The sequence below is a fragment of the Pan paniscus genome, chromosome 3 (genome assembly GCF_029289425.2).
Source record: "Pan paniscus chromosome 3, NHGRI_mPanPan1-v2.0_pri, whole genome shotgun sequence".
Taxonomy (NCBI): domain Eukaryota; kingdom Metazoa; phylum Chordata; class Mammalia; order Primates; family Hominidae; genus Pan; species Pan paniscus.
This window is the reverse complement of record NC_073252.2, coordinates 85,839,156-85,862,587: the sequence shown is the minus strand read 5'-3', so window position 1 is coordinate 85,862,587 and position 23,432 is coordinate 85,839,156. Positions and strand designations below refer to the sequence as shown.

General features: G+C 38.5%; 1 protein-coding gene and 1 long non-coding RNA gene across 4 annotated transcripts; one reads left to right on the top strand and one right to left on the bottom strand.

The window, feature by feature from the left end:
* The first annotated feature begins 271 nt into the window (after positions 1 to 271).
* On the top strand, positions 272 to 15,932 carry LOC129397610 (uncharacterized). Its single transcript, XR_008625176.2, has 3 exons — positions 272 to 712; positions 5,813 to 5,908; positions 11,459 to 15,932. It is a non-coding gene; the product is annotated as an uncharacterized LOC129397610 (long non-coding RNA).
* On the bottom strand, positions 9,144 to 23,058 carry MEPE (matrix extracellular phosphoglycoprotein). 3 transcript variants are annotated; one of them, XM_034958897.3, is made up of 5 exons: positions 22,952 to 23,058; positions 21,198 to 21,263; positions 17,276 to 17,329; positions 16,181 to 16,273; positions 9,144 to 10,968 (listed from the first exon to the last, which is right to left on the bottom strand). In XM_034958897.3, exons 2-5 carry the CDS (start codon positions 21,249 to 21,251, stop codon positions 9,499 to 9,501), a joined length of 1,671 nt encoding a protein of 556 aa, XP_034814788.3. In that variant the 5' UTR covers positions 21,252 to 21,263; positions 22,952 to 23,058; the 3' UTR covers positions 9,144 to 9,498. The 3 variants fall into 3 exon arrangements, with proteins under 3 accessions (XP_034814788.3, XP_003811318.3, XP_054967585.2); XM_003811270.5 differs by lacking the exon at positions 16,181 to 16,273; XM_055111610.2 differs by lacking the exons at positions 17,276 to 17,329; positions 21,198 to 21,263; positions 22,952 to 23,058 and adding an exon at positions 15,926 to 16,031 and having other exon boundaries at positions 16,181 to 16,209.
* Between the last annotated feature and the right edge of the window lie 374 nt (positions 23,059 to 23,432).

The following is a 23,432-nucleotide window of genomic DNA, read 5'->3' as shown; positions in this document are numbered from 1 at the left end:
ATCTGGTTCTTCTTTAGATCCTCTCTTTCTTTGCTGAAACTTTCTACTTTTTCATTTGTTTGAAGTGCATTTATAAATTTCTCATTGAAGCATTTCTATGATGACTGCTTTACAATAATTTGTTAGGAAATTCTAACATCTCTGCTGACTCAGTGTTGGCATCTATTGATTGCCTTTGTTCATTCAGTTTGAGATCTTCCTGTTTCTTTGAATGATGAGTGATTTTCAGTTGAATCCTGGGTACTTTCATATTATAAGACTCTGGGTATTATTTAACTTCTATTTTTGCTTCCTACGACACCACTTTAGAAGGGTAGAGATAGACGCCCAGGTTGGCCTCCCTTGACATCCCTGTGTGTGTGTGTGCATGTGTGTTGGGGTCTCCTCATTACTACAGGAAAGGGTGGAAGTTCTGGCTCCCCACATGGTCTCCGGTGGCACCGTAGGAAGGTGGCATTGTTACTGCTAAGCAGTGGTAAAAATCTTGACTCTCCACTAGACCTCCTGAGCCCGCCCCTCAGCAGGAAGTTGCCGAGTGGGAGTGGAGTCCAGGCTGTCCTCATGGTCTCCACTGATACCACAGGAACTGCTTGTTACAGGCTGGCTGGAATGAGAGTACCAGCTCTCTTCTCAGCCTTCTATGATACCACCCCGGAGATGGTGGTGGTGGTGGTGGTGACGGGGCTGAGGCACCTCGTGGCGGCGTCTCCAGGTTGGAAGTCTGGGCTCCCCACTCAGCCTTGGCTTGTGTGGGTGGGGTTGGGGCCACAGTTTTCTCTGCGGTGTTTGGCTGGCGTAGAGTGGTTATTGTCTAAAAGTGTTCAGCGTTGCTGGACTGCCCCTTTCCTGTTCCTTTGGCTAGAGTGTGCATGCTTTTTTTGTCTGTATTTGGTGTTTCTGGGTTGCCAGCATCTGGAGCTCCAAGTCTGGGATATATGAGACCAAAAAAAGCCCGGGAAGCTTAATGCCTTGTTATTCCTTGAGTCTTAAGGTCCCTGGCCCATCTTTTTAATTCTCTCCACCTTTCAGAGTTTTCTTGGGTCTGTTTTACATGTGTCCAGGGATTGCAGTTGTAATTTGGTTGTAATCTATTTCACCTTTCCAAGAGTGAAAGTCCCCTTTAGTTTTTTTTAAGTCTACATTATCACAGTTTTCTGTACTGCCACTATTCTGATTTCATTTTTTCTTTTTCTTTTTTTTTTTAAAACAGAGCCTTGCTCTGTCATCCAGGCTGGAGTGCAGTGGCGCGATCTCGGCTCATTGCAACTTCTGCCTCCTAGTTTCAAGCGATTCTCCTGCCTCAGCCTCCTAAGTAGCTGGGACCGCAGGAGCATGCCACCACGCCCAGCTAATTTTTGTATTTTTTGTAGACAATGGGTTTCACCATGTTGCCCAGAATGGTCTCAAACTTCTGGACTCAAATGATCTGCCCATCTTGGCCTCCCAAAGTGCTGGGATTACAGTGTGAGTCACCGTGCCCAGCCTGATTGCATTTTTGATCTTACTGCTGGTCTTGTAGGTTTAGGAAATGCTGTAGAGCTCAGCATATTGATATTAGCAAAGCATTTGACAAAATTCTTTTGTGAGCATATCTAGGCCAGTTAATAATAGAGCCATAGTCATTATTAACCGAACAGCTGCACACAAAAAGTATTGATTAATAGATCAGCATCAGGCTACAAGGGAGCCAACATCAATATGCTGCAGGCGCTGTCCTAGCCTGCCCTCTGCCCTGTTCAAAATTTCTTCAAACTGGTGAATGAACACCCAGGAAGTACTTGCATCTCAAGAACTGGGAGTGATAGTTAATATTTAGGATCACAAAATCGAGATTGAAGAAACTTCAATAAAATAGCATTGTGAAATAGAGCATTATGCATGCTGGATCAGAAAATAAATGATACAATACTGTACAAAGAGCAGAGCTGGTCTAATATTGTTTTTTATGGAGTAAGCACATGAGCAAACAAAAACCAGAAGGAAGTTAGTACTTAAATAATTAGAAATTAAATAAGGAGAAAGGGAAACTAATATGAATTTAGCCTGTATTTTGGACCAAGTGCTGGCATAGGCATTTTGTAGATGTTAAGGAGTCTAACACAATCCTAGACTATATTAACAGGATTGAGTGGCCAGAATAAAGGGTAGACTATTACATGGTCTGCTGAGATGTTCAAACAGTATGTGGAATATTGTGCCCAACTAACTGGAGGTAAGTGTGGTGAAAGAGCACATGAAAGGTCATTGAAAAATGTTTAGTTTGATGAGGAGAAGTGTAGAAAACAGGAAACATGTAATGTGGAAAATGAATGCATCTTTCTGCCTAGCACCAAAAGTGTAAGGTAAGGTAATGAACTCCCTGTTAGTGTAAGTATGTAAACAGTGGCAAAATGACCAGCTATTAGGGATGAAACACAGTGAACCTGCCTTAGGTGAGCACTGGACCAGATGATCTCTAAGGTTTCTTCCGAGAATCTCTGCACCTGTATAGAGCCAGTTAGAAAAAGAATGGCAACGTGTTAATGTCAGGGGGTTTAGCCTCACAAAACTAAGCACAGCTGATCTTGGCTTTAAGGAGATTCAGACATTAGTAAGAAAGAAAAGAGAATTTTTAAGACAAATTCCACTTTATTATCTAAGGAAACAGGAAATTCAGAGTTTTATAGGAGAGATGTATGCAAACAAAAACTAGATTAAGTTTCCAGAGGGGGCTGTTATTATTCAAACAAAAGAGCCCTTGTTTTTATTTATGGAGTTTACAAGTAATAGGATATGGGCATTATGAAAGAGAGGCACCTGATTGTATGTTTGTTTTTTTTTTTTAAAAAAACTTCCTTTAGGGAGACATTTCCAAATTTAATTGTGAATGAAAGTTAAAAACTCTCTTTGCTTTGTTTCAAAATGCTTTTCAAAAAGTGAGCGAGGTTGCCATCTAGTGACTATTTTCTGGTTTTCCATTTTAAAAGCTCCTTAATACGGGTTCTTATGGCAGTGTTGCTGAAACCTGGCTGTGTATTAGTGTCACCTGGAAGTTTCCTAAAATGCAGAATACTAGGACCCACCAAAGAATCAGAATCTTTGAGAATGAGCTCCAGGGTTGTGCTTTCTGATAAAGATCTTCAGATGACTCCACTGGACCTAGCCTGTCACCAGTGTTTGGAATTAACTGCCCTGGGGCATATTGTGTGCAGGTGGAAGTGTCACAGAGGCAAATTTATGTAAAGTGCAATATTCACCTAATTGCTCTAAGAACCTACTTGCTCAGGTATATGAAACTTGATGTTGCATCTTTGTATCTCATATTTAAAATAGACTTAGTAATGCTAAAAATTTACCCTACTGTTGTACACAAAGATATATGACCAGTGATGTTTATTGTAACACTGTTTGAATAGTGATTAGCTAAAAATCATTTAAATGCCTATCAATAGGGATGTGGCTAAAAAAATGACAGTAAATCCAAGCAGCAAATTTTATGCAGTCATTTAAAAAGAATGGTTAAGCATCATATACAATTTTTATTTGTCAATCATACCTCAGTAAAGTTGAAAAAACACAAGAGTTTATAATAGAGAAAAACTGGGAAAATGCTAAATATTCTTCAATAGTAGACTGAACAAACTGTGGTAAATGTATATAATAAAATTTAAAAATGATTTAAAAATATTTGGTAATGTGATAAAAGAGCAAATTAAGATAGCAGAAAAGAACACTAAAACAATATAATGTTTTCTTAGAATATATGTCAGTATATAGTTAGAAAAAGAACTGGGAGGAAAAATGTGATGAAAGCATAATTTTTTCTTGATATTTTCTTTTTTTGTAATTTTATATAATGAGTTTTTCATTTCTCTCATAATCAGAAAACTATAAACATTATTTTGAGAGAGAAAGATATGTGAATTGATTCAAAGCTTACTGTCACATGCTTTTAGTAAGTGTTAGATGAACAGGCCAGAGTAAGCTGAAATGAGGAAGCCAAAAGACCAGGTTGGAGACTCGTTTCTCTTGGCTACCGGTAGGCTCAGATGCTGGGGGGGCTTTTACACTTGTACGTCCCTTCTTTATTCATCTGGCCCTGATGAATAACATGATGGTGCAACTGAGGGGCTCTTCCCTGGAAGGGCCTTTCATCAACCCGGATCTCTGTGGAACACAGAGCACCAACACTGAACCAAGACAGAGGCAGATTTTGTAGAAGAACACTAGAAATTTATGGATCATTGCTTTTAAATTCTACTAACTAAAGATTCTATTAATAGGGAATGCTCTTCTAGAACTCACACTTTTGCGCAACATGAGGCAGCAAGCTCAGTCTCGAATCAGCATATTGTGACTTTTGCGCCCTTGTACTTTCAACTTTTGCTCCTTCTGTTCCTACTTTGTTTCCTTGTCACACTTTCTGTTCTGTCTTTTACAGAGACATGTAAACTTTGAATGGTTGTGATCATATCCTGTTAGGATGACCAGTTTGTATGTGACCGATGGCACACTACGGCTCTACAATCACCAGATTATTTTCCACAGAGTAGTGAGTTGGAGAAGTCACGTATATGCACTGTGAATAGTTTCTGTTTTGCAAGAGCCTGTGTAAAGGTCCATTTTTAAATGCTGTCCTGTACATTCACTTGATTAATTAATTAATATTTATTTATTTATTTGAGACAAAGTCTCACTCTGTCACCCAGGCTGGAGTGCAGTGGCGCGATCTTGACTCCCTGCAGCCTCTACCTCCCAGGTTCAAGCAATTCTTGTGCCTCAGCCTCCTAAGTAGCTGGCATTATAGGCCTGTGCCACTAGGCCTGACTAATTTTTGTATTTTTCATAGGGATGGGGTTTCACCGTGTTGCCCAGGCTTGTCTCGAACTTCTGACCTCAGGTGATCTGCCCCACCTCGGCCTCCTAAAGTGCTGGGATTACAGGCTTGTGCCACCACTCCCAGCCTTGTACGTTCACTTTAAATGATATTTTTATTATTTGTTGATATAAGATAATCCACAAAGACAAGCTATTTTTCATCATAAACTGAAACATTCCTGCAATGGTAGGTTAATACAGGGGAAGTTCTGGACTAGCCATAGATCTGTGGGAGACCCAGGTGACTGATTTGAAGGTCACTGGGAAAGACATCCATATTAGTGATTTCAAACTTTGACTTGCATTAAAATCATTTGAGGGACCTGTTAAAAAAGGAAATCCCTGGACCCCGTTCATGGCCTTATATCACAAATATTACTCCATTCACTTATTAATGCAGTGTGTCTAAGATCTGCCCCAGGTGGCCTGCTCAGAATTACCTCTTGGCTAAATAGACAACTTTCTTTCTTCACATAGTATTATGTTGGTGCAAAAGTGATGACTGTTTTTGCCATTAAAAGTAATGGCAATTACTTTTGCACCAACCTAATACTTCTATCTTCCTGATGCTGTTTTAAGTAAAAATTATTTAAGATTGTTTGACTTCTATTATTAATCTGTTAACCTAACAATTATAAAAATCTACTTAAAATTCAAATCCAGCAAGAGTCACTTCTAAACAGGGAGTGTCTATGTTACACTAAACCATATGCCTACGAATTGATAAAGTATTATTCATTTAATGAAACAGATCCTCTTGTTCTTACTCTTGAAAGTCTAAACCATAGCTTCAGGTAGATTTTCTTGCAGCTTTTGTGTGAGTCCACTCATTGTTTTTGACATTATTCTCATTTGGATTTCTGGATTTGGATTGTATCGGTGTTTTGTTCTCTTTTCTTTCCAGACTTCCTCATTAAATTTTTTCTAACCATTTATCTGCCCCTTTCTCTTTCAGCCCCCAATTCCTCTCTTCCTGACATTCATCCAGACTCATCTATTTCTTCTCCTTTTCCTTTGGGCCGTCTAATACCATATTTTAATGCCTGTGACTGTAAGTATCATTCTCTTGAATAGCAGAGTTTACCTTCTCATACAGAAGTTGTTTTTGAAAGGTGGACTTCTGTAAAAGCATCATAATGTCTTTGAAACTTACGCTGTCTTGAGCTCCTACTTAGTTAAAGGCAGGCCCTAAAGACAGAGTGAGGAGATAACACAATGTTTATTCTGGACCACAGAGAAAGTCTGTTGAGCAACTTCCTCCTGGCTGGTCTTCTTCCTTCCAACTCCCCTGAACCCTACCTTGCTCACCACTCCTTCCCCATCCACTGGTTGGGGAGAGCTATCTTAAGCTCTAAACTACACATGGGATCACTTAAAGTCGCCACTGTGAAGCTCTTATGTACTAGTGAGACTTATCGTCTGCAGCCTCTCTACATGTGTAATACGTTAGGTCAAATAGGTTTTACTATCTCCTGGCTCTTCCCTTCAGCTAGAGTTCATCCTCTCAGAACTCCTGTCTCACTTTACTTATATTTCTATTATTTAACACATTCTTCCTTGTATCTTTCGTATGACTTTCTCCCTACTTACTTATAGTTTTGATAAAGACCAAGAGCATCTCTTCTTTTGATCTCCAAAGAATTTTGTAAAAGATGGTCGTTCAATAAATACTTTTCAACTGAGCTAAATGTTATTTCAGACAAGGTCAGATATGTTACCCTGACTGGTAGACATGCCAAGAACAGATTAATTAGTATTGTAAAACCAAGGTAAATATTTACAAGCAGAGAAGTCCAGGAAGGTGAGGTTTGAGGGAGTACCAGGGCTGCACGTAAATGACGGAACCGGAGCCTGCTTGCAGGACTGGTAAAGCGACCTTTTCTTTTTGAGCACAAGGTGGCAGGCTAGGTCAATTTCCATCGTCCCTTATAAGGCAGCTACGTGAGGCTGAAGTTTTTTGCCCAATTTCAGAAACAGATATCTATTTTTTTTTTTAACTGAGGTTAGTGCAGCCTGATGGCTAAAACATGGTTTTGGATAAGGCATGGGCCTCACTCCTGACTACTGACTGTCCTTGTGGATCTCTGGTCCTTTGTGTTTGGACTAATTCCTCCACGTCTGCATCAAATAGCAATGCATTGTGGATGCCAACACACTTCTAGCTTCTGTTAACTGGATGAAAAAAATATGAACATTGTCAGTGTTTTGAAGAAATATCCACGAACACTGAAGCTTAGAGAGAGGAAACAAAATCGGACCAGAGAATTGAAATACGCAGTTTCTCCACTAGATAGCAGACTAGGACAGGTGACTTTTGGAAGGGTCCATCTGTATTTACCCAAAGAAAGCATCCGTTTTTCTCCATCAGTTCATATTTTTCTTTTACCACGACAAGTGTTTTTATGTGATCAGACCATTTTCATGTAAAGCTCTGATATAAACCTGAAATATAAGTAGCAGTTTGATTTCAATTTATTAATCTGCAATTTAAATTCTGATAGAGTTTTTACTTCATTAATTGCCTCCAGTTTTTTTTTCCCCCAAATTGTCTTTTATTTTCTAAAAAGAAAATTACTAGGAATAGTTTATTCTGGAATTCTGATGGTAACATTGGGTGGTATGTTCAGTCTTTCCCTTGATTCTGATCTGTTATTTCCAGAAGATAGGGAACAAATAAGGGGAAAAAAGATTCCTTGTTTTTAGATTCTACTTTGTATTCTTTCAAGTTTCTCTCTCTCTCTCTCTCTCTCTGTGTGCACTCATGAACACACATATACTCACACATATTCATATTATGTGGATGAATATACACATGATCTATGTACACGTGTGTATACATATATGTCTATATATACACACAGTCATATATGTATGTGTATATTATGTACATTTATCTTTGCAATATATGGCAGTTCAGTGATTGTTTAAGAGTAAAGACTCTGGAACCAGACTCCTTGGGTATAAATCCTAGCTAACTAGCAAATACTTACAGATCTGTGTCTGTTTCTTCATCTGTAAAATGGGGGTAATAATGGTACCCATATTATAGAGTAGCTGTATAGATAAAAGGACTTCACAGAGCATGGCTCATGGTAACTAAGCAAATCATGTTAGCCATTACTATTTGTGTATGTTGAGAGTCTGATTTATTCAATAGCTTATATTGCCACTTTCATTTAGTAAATGAAGCACCCTCTATCTACCCAATGTGGGAGTTTAGATTTTTTGAAGGTGCCATAACATATTGACATTGACTTGACTTTGCTACATACATTATTCAACTTAATAATCTAGGTGCTGTCCAGAATGTCTCAGTCATGATTTCTGTTGTTTGGGAACTTAGATGTTAAAGAGAAAATGTGTGCACTTTTCTTTCTCTATTCTCTACCTCTTTCTTTTCTTCTCTTGACCGTCCTCATTTGGAGGAATGTCAAGAATGGAGAGGTATATCAATTACAAATTCAATTCACCTACCAATAACAGCAGCAACAAAAATTCCAAATAGTCGCTTAAAAAGAGCATTCTTTTTCTCACAGGACAAAGATTCTGGAGGCAGGAAGCTGATGATGGAGCTGGTTCAGTGGCTCCTCTAGGATTATTTTGTCCTTTCCTTCATAGCCACAACATGACTGCTCCTCCAGGCATCAGGTTATGTCAAGCCAAGAAAAGGGCAAGAAAGGAGAAAGGGTGGTATACCGGCTATATAAATTCTTCTTATCAGGAGGGGCAAAAACTTTCCAGAGCTCTTCCCCCTTCCCTAAATGAGACTTAGGGCTAGTTTCCAGAACAGTGTCACAAAGCCATCATTAGCTGGAAAAACCTCTACACTGAAAGATAAGAGAAAGAAATATTCTGGAAATGACTTGGGATCAGCCAGTGAATGATGTTTCTCAAATTAAGTTTTTGTCTTGGCTTTGCATTTGTGTTTCTCCTCAAATTCTCCCTCTTGCCCTCCCTCTGCCCTACAGTCCTCTTTGTCTGGAAGGAGGTAGAACCAAGAAAAATGATAACATGGAGATTTGTTTCAGGAGCTAATATTTGCCGTAGAATATGTGCAACATGTGCAACAGAGGAAAGAGTGGAAGAAGGTAGGAAGTAGGATCTCTATCAGCACAGAGGGAAGTCAGAGGGGAAAGGAAAGGCTGGCTCAAGCAGAGAGGGTGGAGGAGCACAGCTGAGATTTCTCCAGTGGATCAATTTCATAGTCACTCCCTGTGCTGGAGGCAGAACTAAGCTTGTTGCCTCTGAAATGAAGCACCACAGACAACAGAGTTTCTTATAGATTACTTAATACAAATTATCATCGAGACATATTGTTTATTTTCATGTCTACAGAGCAAACAACATAGAAGGCATTTGTGACATTCACCAACTATTTTTAAATGACACCTACTCAAATGTTACCTATTTCATAGATCTGTAATGATTTTTTTTTTGCTTAAAAACATAGCCTTTAATAGAATTTTATACTGTGACTATTAAGATAGCAAAAATTCCCCCAAGGAGACCAGGATTCTTGGCTCACTCAGTTCTTCACTCTATCCTCTCTTCACCTGGTCAGCTGTCAGGTGGCTCTCCTCTACATCAACTCACAGGTGACGAGGTCTTCAGACTGTCACCCCGCTGGGAACTCCTGGTGGACTAGTCACCATCGCTGTCACTTGAACTGCCACTGTCAGATGACTCACTACTGTCATCCCTTCTACGGGAACTAAACCTCCTGTTGGAATGGGGTTGTCTACCCCAGGAGCCTTTCCCGTGTGGCATACCCTTATTCCGTGTAGAACTATTTTGTCTGTGGGGTACATAATGATATTTTCTGCCATGTGTTATTATATTCTCATGACTGGGGCCATTAAAGGAATCCATTTCGGTTTTGATTTCATTATCAAGACCACGAGAAGGAATGGGCAGGCCCTGACTTTTGCCCTTACTAGGAAACCTTTGTTTTTCATTTAAGGTTGCTTGGTGCCTATTAGAATGATCTACACCCTTTCTGGTACTGCCTTTGCCATTTTTAGGAATTTCATTATAGTTGGTACTTTCAGTTGCATCACTACTGCCTTCTTTTCTTTTCTCTTTTGAGGGTGCAGGAGGGTAATGAAACTCAACCTTCCCTTGGTGAGCATTTTGGCTGCCAGCATCCACTCTGTTTCCTTCTCTTCCAGGGAGCTCCTTAAAATTGGTACTACCCATGATGTCATTGCTGCCCTCTACAAGGCTGACATCAACAGCATCTGCCTCTTTCGCAGTTTCATCCCTAGTTCCAATGGTATTTCCACCATTTTCTTCTCTCTCTGGGATCTCATTATAACCTGGCTTTTTTGTGTCAAGATGAGTACTCTCAGCTTCACTTGGGCCTGCAAACCCTGTTTGAATATCTTTGCCTTCTAGGTCAGGACCAGTAGCTTCTCCTTTACCAGGAATGTCCTTAAAAGGTTGGCCGTCCCCACTGAAAGGAGATATATCATTGTCCCCTCTCTCTTGAAGATCTGTATAACCGCTGCCTTCAAAATCACTGGGGATTTTTTTGACTTTTGAGAGATGTTTTAGGTAGTCAATGTTGTGTTGAATACGATGGGTGCTTTTGCTTTTTACTGGACTTTTCTGGGCTTGGGAATCTCTTTGAGGCTTCTTTTTATCCTTCGAGTGTGCTTTAGCATAATTCATACTTGCTGGGATTATGTTTAGAACATTCCTAGGTGTGTTCTCTTTGTTTTCTTCCCCCAGGAGTTTAATCGCAGTCACTGGCCTCATTATATGTTGCATGTTATTTCTGATGAGAGCTGCGCCATATTCTTCTTGGTCATGTAGTTTGCTGATAGCATCATCTCCATCCTCAAACCCTTTATTCCCAGTTGACTTAGGATAAATTGACATCCTCAGGCCATTGTGAGTATTCTCTTTGTTACTGATACTATATTCTTTATTCAGTCCCTGTCTATTTGTGAAATAATTTTGAGATTTACTACTTCCCTTATTCTCACTGGCTTCAGAAAGGGACAAATCTTTCTTTCTTTCCTGGACAATATTTTCTTTAGACGATAGCTCTTGATTTATTCTCTTGCCCAAATGGTGAAAACCAATATTGTCTTTGTTTTTTTCTTCCTGCTAAAATATAATTTTCAATATGAAGTGATTATTTTATGTAAAATTTTTAAAATATAATAATTCTTAGGCAATATAAAAACCATCCACCAGATATTTAATAAAAAGGATCTATTAACTCAGTAGAGGTTTACTGGTAGAGGTCATTCTAGAATGGTCAAATCAGGTTTCATGGAGAAAGAAGAATGAACTAGGCTTGAAAAATGGGTACTATTCAAATATGCAGAAGGGAAATTGTGAGAATATTTTAAGAATAAGCAGCATATTCAATTGTTTGGAAACAGGACACAATTGAGACATAATATGAATAAACCTACATAGTGGGAATAGTGAGTCATTGCAAGTAAAATGGATTTCATATATTAAAATTAGTTCTCTCTCTCTCTCTCTCTCTTTCTCTTTTCTCTCCTTCATTCTGATCATCAGAGGTATTCATCTGCCTAAAGGAGTATTTTCTTTTTCTTTCCTTTCTTTCTTGCTTCTTTTTAAACAGAAAATCTGCAAATAGAAGAATCTTCTGACATTTAAAAGAAAAGTCCTTGGGAGAATAATGGGATGAAAAAGAGAAAGCAGAGGAGGAGAGTAAAGTATTTATATCTATATTTCAATTCATTCTTTTATTTTGGTGGGGGAAGGGGCAGGATCTGTAAATATGCTGCTTCATATCCTGGGTTTTATCACTCTTGGGTGCAGCCAACTTTCAGTAAGCTTGGCAGAACAATGTGGTCAGGAAGAAAGAGCTGAGATTGACTATACCCTATGCCACTCGCTATTTCTCTGTAGCATAGACTAAATATAGAAGTGTCTGAGCATCTGGTCTGGAGGTTTCCAGAGAGTGTTGCCATAGAGGAAGTGAAGTGGCTCTAAAAGGAGCAGTGTAGATGGAGTACATACTAGGGACAAATGTGAGTCATACTCAAACAGAGAGAAGTCTAAATTGCCTATGGGAGCTAAGAGAGGCTGAGTCACCATGGCCCTAGTCAAGACTATACTAAGTGAATCCTAAGCTATGGTAGCCAACAACTTCATTTTAGAATGAAGCAGGGCAAGAAGCATTCAAGTGGTTAGGCAACATTATCCCATGCATGTCTGAAGATTCCAAGTCTTCCTCTTCACTATGGTGTAAGCCATGTTTGTCCATTTGGTGCATGGTATGTAGTGGATGGTGTAAGCCACACCTGGATGCCATATTAGAGGGAGAAGGAGGGGGAGTGAGGATCTGAGCATTTTTAACTAAAAGAGACTGATTTATTTAAATAACTATTTTAGCTATTAGATAACCTTAAGTTTAAACAGATTGAATTTAATTTCTGCACATTCCCTTGCCCCTCCATGAGGAGCTCTTGAGCAACAGAACAATTATAGACAGACTAAATGTCATTTTTTCTTTTCACCCCCAAATTGTAGGATGAGCTGGAATATACAACATCCCTACATAGGCCTTTGAATTGATGAGTAATATGAAATCAACATAGGAGATACTTATTGAGAGGTTGGAACATGGAAGAAATTAGGGTGGGTGCTGCATGTTCTAAGCAATATCTGGCGATATTTATTGGCAAAGGCAGTGATCCTGAGGGGTATGGAGGGTGGGGGTAGGTCTGTGAGGCAGAGACATCATATCCAATTAGGTCTGCACAGACAAACAGAGTGCCGGAGACTTGTAGAAGATGGAATGCCAGGGTGAAGAATTTGGTTTTATTTTGTAGAGTATGAAGAGCTAGTGAAAGTTCACAGGAGATTAACAAAATAAAAATTAAAGATTTAGGAGGAACAATGGTAAGAAAGAACACGTAGGAGGCTTTTGCAGTATCCAGTAATGAGATGTAATCACTTGGATTAGGATTACGCCAAAGAAAAACATTACAAAGAAAAAAACCCCTTCTTCTGGTGCCCAAGCAGAAAAAGCCTTAATAACTAAAATGGACTGGAATGTTAACATGTAAAAATGAAGATAGGGTGAAAAAGACAAGGGCTTTAATGTTAGACATATTGATGTTAAGGGAATATAGAACCTGAGCTCAAAAAGCAATATACAGTTAGAGATAGAGAATTGGGTATCACAGGCTCTTGGTGTGTCCCAGTACAAGTCCTTCCCAGTTTTCATAGCCCATGGTCAACTCTTCTTTCCTTGAACATCTTACATGCTAATTGTTTATTACTTTTCAGATCCTATTGTTTCACTTATACATAGTTGTAATATTTTCAATAATTTTTAACCTGAAACTAGTGTCCATTTTTCCTGATGCAACACCTAATAAGGTTATTTCCTCTTTCCTATGAAACCCTCCCAACATTTGAAAAAGTTTAGTGTTCCTTCGAACTCGCTGGCTGCTTTCTCTTCTCCAGGTTGACACTACAGTTCTCTTGTGTTAGGTGACTACGTTCAGACCCATCACCTGATTATGAATTCCCTTTTGTTTGTGGGGTCCCAAATCAGACCTTGACTCTGATGTGGCCTGATCGACCCCAAGCACGGGGCATCCATCCACTTCCTTGCCTTGACCACAGCCCTATTTTTACTAATACAACTTAATTTTGTGCTTTTTGACCACCACTTCAATTTGTTGGCTCTTGTCAAGCATGTGGACATCTTAGATGTGTTCATTAAAGATGTCAGAATACACGAGAGCTCCCTGATGGAGAGAAAAAGAGCATGCAGCCAGAAGCTCATAGTATTTGGTCAAGTGTGTAGGGAAGGTAGCAAAGAAAATAGAAAAACCAAATGCAGGGAAGCCAGGATCATAGGGAATATGTTGAGTGAAACAGTAGGCAGGAATTGCCAAATAGTCTTTCTTAATCCCTCAGTCCAGTGCTCACGAGAGTAGCTGTGCTATGGAAAGAACACATGCATTAGAATCAGTTGCCTCACTGCCGTTTATGCGCTGTGTGATTTTGGGAGCATTATTTTACTTCTCTGAGCCTTAGCTTTTTTAGCTGTAAAATAAAAATGATATCTACCTTTCAGTATTTTGGGGAGAATTAAATGATTTTTATTAAATAATGCATGTAAAGCATATAGAACTGGGCATAGCCCTTTAATGAATGATAGTTTCTTTCCTAGATAATATTAATGATAGTCATGTAATTACTGGATACACAACTGTTTTCCCAGTCTCTGGACTTCTCTAATATTGGTTGTACAGGCAGATGAAGATGGACAAACTCTGGACCCCCCTGCTCTTGAATTGCCCAAGTGTCATCCTCGGGCTGTGTGTTCTGTAAGCTTGTAGCCGTCGATGGGATGTTATCTGAAATAGATTTTGATTGGACTCTCTCTTTTTTTTCACTCCCAAACAGAAGTACTGTTCTGCTTGGAGGACTGTCTGCTTTTATATATGTATCTTATTAACTGTTGGAAGTAGTGGGGAAATTGTTGAATCAGCTCACATTTGAATCTCAAAATAAAAATGGCTTTTAGAAGTGCCCTCTACTTTTAAGAAGCTAGCTAATATATGGTCTGCAAAAGTGCCAATGTGTAATATTTGTAAAATATAATTTGAAATTACTTATTTGTAAAAGTTATGGCATTATTGTTCATTAATTTTTTAATATTGGTGGGTATATTCTGAAATAAGATTTTGCCATAAGAAAAAAATAGAAATAAACTTTGTAGTATATCACTAAATAAAAAGTATTTTAAATATTTGACTTGAGTAATTGAGTCTTGGAAAGTTTTACTTGGAGACATTTATGTTTTCCTTTGCAATCAAGTTCATTGTTGTTTGTTTACTCATGACTAAGATAACCTTTTGAGTTAAACACTAAATCTAAACTCAGTAGATTATAATAATCTCTTCCTAATTTTTTCTCTCCCTTGTCTGAAGTGGGAAGTTATGTTTTATTTTTGGTGCTTCTCTGCTTTTAAAAAAGTAACATGTACACTAATGAATTGTGTGCATTTTATTAGAAGACTGAGTAGAATAATTTTATAAATGAAAACATGAAACAACTTTTAACCTGTGGTATATGACGGCTATTTTTGCATTGAAGAAAATATCAGAAAATAGAAAAAAACTTTTCTTACATTTGCTTGTGTTAAATGATTTCTGACTGTTTGATGGTCTATGTACCAGTTGGCTGGCTGCTTTTCTATGCTCCGCTTTTCTGTCTCCATGCTTTGGTTCCTATGAGTTTTTTCATGGAAAACGGCCTCACCCATTCACTTCTGTTTGCTCAAATCCTACTCATCCTCCATGGCCCCGCACAATTATTTCCATTATGAACACCAGAGGCCAGGAACTAATTTCTTTCTACTCCAAGCCCTTAAAGCATGATCTTTTTTTCCTTCTGGGTACTACTCACATAGCACCTCCCATATTCTGTCTTGTTTTACAATAATTTTTGTAAGTGCCTTTTGTTTCTTTTCTAACTCTAAGATCCTGGAGAGAAAGAATTTGTTTTCTCCATCATTTTATCTCACATAGTATCTTACACACCAGTTAAGAACTCCACATATATTTGGCAAATGGATATGTTTTAACTTATTTACAGTTAGATGTAGTCTTAGAGATGTCATCTAAAGGATATCGATGGCAGAAGAAAATAACATTCTGAAGGGAAACTATTACTTCCATGGGAAATAAAACCAGATTTGGAAAAAGTAAATAGCCCTTTTGCTGATGGCATTTCAAGCTATTTCCAGCCCTTTGGCCGATGAATCTACAAGAAGGGACTGAGTGAAAAGAATTATTGTCATTGTAGTGACAAGGGCCTCATTCTTTTACTTCTGAGCAACCCAACACAGATGGAGTTATCCGTAGAATGAATTTAACAGACAGTAAAATGTGTCACTCATTAGGCCAAAATGGTTTCTCCTCTTAGCCGTCCCCTGCTGAGATCCCCACCATCAGAGCATATGGTAGAATATGTCAAGAAAACTTTCTTATAAAACACCAAATGTTACTCAGAAGCAGTAACACAGCAGTCCATGGGCACCTGGGGTCCATGAGTATCACACCTGCAGCCACAGGTCCTGAAGCAGAGCGAGATGTGGGCCGAGGCATGGGATGGGGATCAGGAAGATTCTGGGACCCAGAGTTTTGTAGTAGAGAGGCTTGAGGAGCCTGGGGAGTGAGGGAAGGGACAAAAGTGCCAGCCATAAGACAGAAACCGCAGAGCAAGCAAAAGTAAACTTTGCCTCCCCTACATTTTCCTCTAGGGCTAGTCCAGAGTTTAGTCATGCTAAGAATGGTCATTCAGAGATTCAGCTTACCTTTACATCAGTTTGATTTTTCTTCCCAGGTGACATGTAAATACACTTAAAAACATAATGCCCATGTTTCTCATGGTGACCCTTGTATGTTATCTACAAAAACACAACATTATATTGAGGCAGGTTTTATCTCTTACAAAGAAGTTTTTGGGCTCTTTGTAATAATATAAGAAACTTTAAAACTTGGGTGAAGTTGAATTCTATCTCTGACAAATGGTAGTACTTCTTATAACCACAGGAGGGTGTGTGTCAGCCGGCTCCCGAAGACAGCAACTTGTTCCTTCTCTCTTTTTCTACATAACTCTAAATCTGTTTTCCCTAAGGGCCTGTCAACTGCTTTCTGTCCTAGGGTGGATCGATTTTATTACCAAATGTCTATGGAAATGGAGCATGTGGAAATATTTTCAGGTGGGAGGGAGTGAGAGGACCAGGAGAAAGACAGGATTTACAATATTCATGTCTGATGTCTAATTGGCAAAACTCACAGCATGAACATTCAGGCTCTTAAGCTGGCAACGTTGGCCTTTGTAATTTTCAGCTGAGATGAAGTACAGAAGATTGTTAGTTCTCAGAACATAATTTTCTGTGATAGGCAGAAGCAAGCTGCAATTTGGTGGCATGCAAAGCGGGGAGGATTCATTTAACTGGATGCATATGGAAAGCTGACTCCACGGACATAGAATTCCCCATTCAGATCTGATAGCCACCTTCCCCTTTACTCCCTTATTTATCATTCTGAGAGCAAAGTGTTTGTCAGGTACATGTGTGGGAAAATATTGTTTGCTAGTAGCAATGTTCCCAAATTCTTACTCACTTAGCCCCATGAAGGTTGCCTGGCAAAGCATTGTTTCATTTGAAGGAAGAAATCATACTGGGGAGAAATAAATCTCTATTCACAATGTTTTCCTCTTTTCTGTCACACATGGTGTGTGAGTTACAATACCTGATTGACTAGAAAGTGCCGACATTATGTTGTATAATTTTTCACTTCCATTCGAAGTGCCCAAGACTATTTTGACAGTTACACTTTTCTCTTACTGACTTTTTCTTTATAGAGCTGAAATAGAGTTATTTGAAAAGATGAATTCTGTTTACCCTCTGCTCTTCCACACAGCTTTGCTTAGTTTTCTCAGTCTGTGGTTGAAATGTCTGAAAGGAAACAAGAAACAAAACTTCACCCACTAGAACATTCTATTTCATTAACTTCTTCAAACAAATGTTTCATTTATTTTTCTCTCACTGGGTTGTATTATTCACTGTGGAAAATCATTCTAACCAAAAGAAGATTGACACACTCATCGCATTAATATTTGTTTCAATATTACGAAAGACAGTGCCAGCTTTCTGCCCCCAGAGGGAGACAGTGCTGTCTCCACTACAGAACTGGATTCCAGCTCAGACAACCGCTAAGTGGGTGTGGTGGGGGAGTAGGGAGGGATGGCACCCCAGACAAAGGAGCTTGGCTGCCATCAGAATCCACTGAAAAAGAAGTTTTCACTGGCAAACTGGGAGTTGTTAAATATAAGTGAACTAAAATCAGAGTTTGACGATTTAAATTATATGTGTGCATTAATTATATAAGTCGAGTAATTGCAATATTGAATTAAGATATGATGCTGCTGATGGCCCAGGGAGAGTCAAACCATAGCCGTTCATGTGAATGGTAGGATCGCAATTAAGGACAAAAACTTATTGCTGCCAGATGTTACATTCTGAGAAGGAAAAATGGAGGTGGCCAGCAGATTAGGATAAATTCTGTTTCTTGGTTTGACATAAAGTGTCAAAATTTCTTGAGGGTAGCGTAGGGTGAGGGGTAGCTATTGAAGCGCAGAAAGGGCAGAAATGAAGAAAGAACAGACCCCGGCAGTTTGTCCCAGTCCTTTGGGCTGAAGTTTGCATACCACAGGAAAGCACACAGAACAGGGACCCTAAAATCTGAGAGCAACTGTTTTATTAAAGCAATAGATGTAAGTTCTTTAATTCTCAGTATTTTTCATTTACCTCTTTCTTTCAGAAACTCCTAGCCTATCTCAGATGTGGCACTGGGAACCAATGGGCGGACTGGGCCGTGTTTGAATGGGTGTGCTACAGTGGAAGCAGGCATCATGGTGGATCAATCATATAAAAGAGAGAACCCCTTAAGGGAAAGATTGAATACAGAGATAAACAGAAAGAGGGCCGCCCAGGCCAGCTGTCCTATTTACCTGGAAAGTGTTCTTCCTGAAGAAGCCTTAAGCTTCTATATTTTGTTTAATACAGACAGGTTGTTGCTTGCACTAAGATATTGGGAATGCCCCTGCTTGCTCTCAGCTCCTTTGTATCTCCAGCTCAATCTGAACTGATTCCTTCATTTCCCAAGCTCATTTGCCCTCAGTGTTCAGACTGGGTTTGGGTGAAGGAGGCCTGGCATGAGACTGGAGGGGGGAAGGAGAGGGAAGCCAGGGTATGTCCTTCTCTGCTCTCCCTGTTTGGGGCTGCATCTCTAGAGTTGGGTACATCTCCTTTGTGGTCCTAGTTCCCCCAGCCAGGGGCCTAGGAGCAGCACTTTTTTTTTCCTTCCAGCCCTAAGGCTGGTAATAGCTTCGATCCTTGGGTGGTCTCACCACCCCTGGTTGGCTTTTCTGTTCTTCCTTATACTTTATAGCTAGTTTCCCTTAGAAAGTCCCTCTACTGAGCTCCCTGTAGTGGATTTTGTTTTCTGGACTGGACTCTGGCAGATAAAATCATCTTCAAAATATAAAACTCAGAAGTTTACAAAGCACCTCCATGGCTGGACTCCAAGGCATAGATGCCTAATATTCCATACCATTCTAGAAAATAACAATAGTTTATCAATAACACCTTCTATTTATAGGACTCTTTATAGTTTGTAAACTGCTTTTGTACTTATAATCTCATATGAGTCCCAAAGTAACCCTTATAAGATGAGCAGTAGAAGAAACAGAAGTGCCTACACTCACAGTTGGTAGTTGCAGTAGGAGTAGAGAAGATATTTTAATTTAAATCTTCTGCCTCAAAGTCCCAGGGTTAAAATAATAAATTTTTGAATGATTAAATATGAAAAAGCATTTAGTAATAAGAGGAAATGTTCCTCAACTTTATATTAATTATCCTCAAGGCATCTTTTATAGTTTTATCCTTTATTGCATTTCTTATGTTGATTCTTATATGATCGTGTGAATATAAATTTAGACAATTATATCACTCTTCAAAAATATAAAAACAGGGCAAACAGTTCTGGAAATTGGACTAAAGGAAGAAGAAAGCATAAAAATGAGATGGGCAGATATTAAGCAAAAGAAAGAAATGATAGTATGGGGTGTCAGGGATCTTCTTACAGAACACACACACACACACACACACACACACACATATGGATTAGAAACATACTTGACAATATAGAGTACCTCGGTACAGTTTTGACTTATTGTGACTTATAACAAAGTCTTTCTAGTCTAACTGCATCTTGATGAATATTAACTGAATTGCATAGCCTAATAAACATTCATTTTCTTCCTTTTAAAAATCATTTAGAATTTGGCTTATAATTCTAAGACGTATGCAAGTGGCTGAGTATATACTAATTTCTTAAGCCACCAATCTATCATTTAAAAATTCAGGTAATTACTAAAATGGCATCTGTATACCTGGAAGAAAACATCATATTTAATGATTCACAGTTACAAATGTTGCCTCTGCATCCTTGCTGAGCTGCTTTCATTTGAAATATGCATCCCTCCCTTGTCCCCTCTATACCCCCAAGCAGATGTCTTAGGCTTGAATGTGGCCCTGTAATGGAGATGGCATTGCCTGCCTCTGGGCAGGAAAGCTGGCATCCTCTTCTGATCAGTGGTCACTGAATCGATGTTGACATAGCACATTTACTGGAAAATGATGAGAAAGCCCCACTCCAGCTGCTTCTTGGAATATGTTGCTCAAAATAAAATCTTCAGCTGGCCGACTTGAGCTAGGTCAGCAAGACTCATTTTTCCACCATGAGAGGTGGGAGAGGCACCTGAGCCTCTAGGCCTTGATTGAGTGAGGTCTGTGCATGGGGTCTCGCAAATGTGTGTTGTGAGCAGTACAGCCCCCACAGTACTGTACTGCACACCCTTGTTGCACAGAGTGTGTGCGGAGAAGGGAACACATTTCCCCAACTTCCACTGCCCTCCATGAGGCCCTCTGCTTCCCTGGTCATCCTCATCAGCCTGGTTACCCTACCAGTCACCCACTCACTCAGGACCTATATATAAGTATGATTGGCAATGGGATGACTATTTGTTTCCATGGTTCTCCAACCAAAAAGGTTATTCTGATAAGTTAGGATGCTGCTCAGACATTATCTAATTAGCACTGTGTCTGCATTGCAGAAAATAACTAACACTCAGCATTTTCACAAGATAATTTGGTCACATCCTGAATATTCAACTGGATGAGTCAGAGGGAAGAAAAGACACACAAGGAAGTAGGAGCTTGATTTGGGTTAAGCTTGGGGGTACTACGTCCCACCTCTAGCCTCGCTGATGAAGAGAAAATCACAAGTAGGATCCCACAGTATTGGGGTGTTGCAAGAAATACAGAAGAGTTCTTGTCTCTTTGCATTTTTATCTATTTACTAAATCTAGCTGGTTAGCTTTAAAACATTCATGTCAAATTCTTTAAGTTTTCAGGAAAATAGTCAAAGATTATTTTGCCATGTTATAATTTGAGTCTTTGAGTATCACTCATTAGTATCAGCTGATTTGAAATGCTGTGGCTGCCTCTTGGTTTTCTCAAAAAATCTGTTTTTGGTGTTCCTTAAAAGGCAACGTTGTGAGATCTCATAATTCAGCACATGTTTATTGAGAACCTCCTTTGTTAAGAGTGTTAAGTGCTAGATGCTTTCTGTTTGCTTGGTTCTTTTTAAAATAACTGAATTAGGTAGATGCTACTAATTTAAATAGACGTTGCTTGAAAGAAAAACAAATGAAGAGAGCAAGAGATTATCTGAAATATAATTGAATTTGTAAATACTTACTGGTGCTGCCCAGGTCACACTGAAAAGGAGTAGTCCCACACAGAAAACTCGCATCTTTGAGAATCTCTGTGAAAAGACAACAATATCTTACCACAAAGCATTGCCAGTTATAAACTGCAGCCATAAGAAGAGATAAAACACATAGGAATATATAAACACCCTTCCCCTTGGCAGTTCATATCCTTTTGTGTATGTGTGTGTATAGACTATGTATAATTTGCTTATACCCGAGTGTGGACATTTTAAGAGCTTTCATATGTCTAGTTATTCCAATGTGAAAATGAAAATTATTCAATATCATTAAAACAGTAAAGTCAGTTGATAGAAATATATCTTATAGACACATTTATTTGCTCTATCATTAGCTCTTCTTCCTCTTGTCTTTAGAAAGAGATTGTTTAATTATTTGTGTAATTCAAAATGACATTAAGTTGATGTAGCAGCTCATAACACACTCTAAGTTTGTCAGGGTAGCAGATTGCACTGTGAGGAAAGCTTATCTGCCTCCAGGCTGGTGCCCTAATCTGTGTCTCATGTTCATTAGCAATGTGTCTGAATTAGTAGCCATCCATGGGCTGGAGAGTGAACTAATTTTTGCAACACTGACATTAATGGCTAACATTTATTGAATACTAAAATGAGCCAAGCACTGGGTCTAAGAATTTTGCATGCATTCAATTATTTGAGCCTCACAACAACCCTACAAGTTAGGCGGCATTACTATGCCTGTTGTATAGATTAGGAAATAGACACAAAAAGATCAAATAACTTGCCTTAGAATTCACAAATATTAAGGGGCAGAACTGGGATTGGTATCCAGGCAATGTGGCTCTAGACCCAGTTTTCTTCATCAAGACTCTCTGCCACCTTAAATAACTTTCTATTCTTTTATCTTATTACAGAAAAATCCATGTACAGTTGACTTAAAGGCAAATCATATTTTATATTGGGCTCAACAAAATGATGTTCAAAATACTAACATTTAGTTACAAATAAAGGTATTTGTTTATATTTTGGTAAATATACCAACAGGAACTAGTGAGCTCACTTAAGTAGCCATTAGATTGGAAAAAAGTCAACATGTCTTTGGACTATTGATCTTATTATTATATTGTGAAAACAATAAATTTATACCACTCTGAGATTTCTTGAAGAAAAACTTGTTTTTATGGGAAAAATAATCTAAATATTCTTGCAATCTTTAAACACCTCAAGGAAAAGCTGGTATTTGGAGAAATAAATGTAACTATTAAATATATTCTAAAATCCTAGGCTATGTTTTTCTAAATTAATGCAATGAGAAGGATCTAAATTCTAACTATAGTTTACCCTTCCAAGCATTTTATAGATCAGGACAATGTAAGTAATTTATAAAATGATTTAATGCTCATCAGTAGAAATATCAACACAGATGAGGTTTCAAAGTATGAATAAGATCAGATTTTCCTGATTGCAGTTTGTTAAGTGAAGGGATAGAAGAAAACTAAAGTCTGAGTTACTGTGGATCTTGATAATGCTAATAACAAAAAAAAAAGAGAAAGTTGCTATCAAATCATCAATTTTAGTTGATGATTTCTAGAGCATGGTAACATATTTCCTATTTTATAAAACAAAGCACCAAATATTACACAGTTTTGCTCAGTAGAGAAGATTTTCAAAAGTAATAAAACCATACTTGGGTGGCAAGCATCTTAAAAACGTAAACAACTATGATATAAAGCTACTTGCTATCAAGAACATGAAAGCCAAATTACCTGGTATCTTTCACCTTCAGAATACCTGGCTTCTTGTTGCAGGATTAGAAGTCTCTGGGCATTTTGCTGAAATTTAAAGTTTGTTAGAGTTCCCAATGGCCAATCAGCACTGGCTCACTCAGCGCTAGCAAACAATTTGTTACAAGTGCCCACAGATAACCATAGGGGGTGAAGTAATTTTAATCTAAAAATGTGTTTGTGGTAGAAAGCTACTATCAAATGTTCCAGAAAGTGGGATAAACAGAAAATATAAATACCTCAGTTTGGACATCATGTTGTCAGATAATCAAAATTGATTTCAGAACTGCTAATTAGGACTGACTGAATACCTAACAAGTTTAGAAATGGAAAACATTTTGCCATCCTTTTATGTAGAAAGTTTGTGATGTCAATTTTATCTAAGTGAAATTCAGCAACATTTAACAAAAATGTTTTAGGTGCCTACTGTGTGACAGGCATTGGCGAAACTGCAGTGAACAAA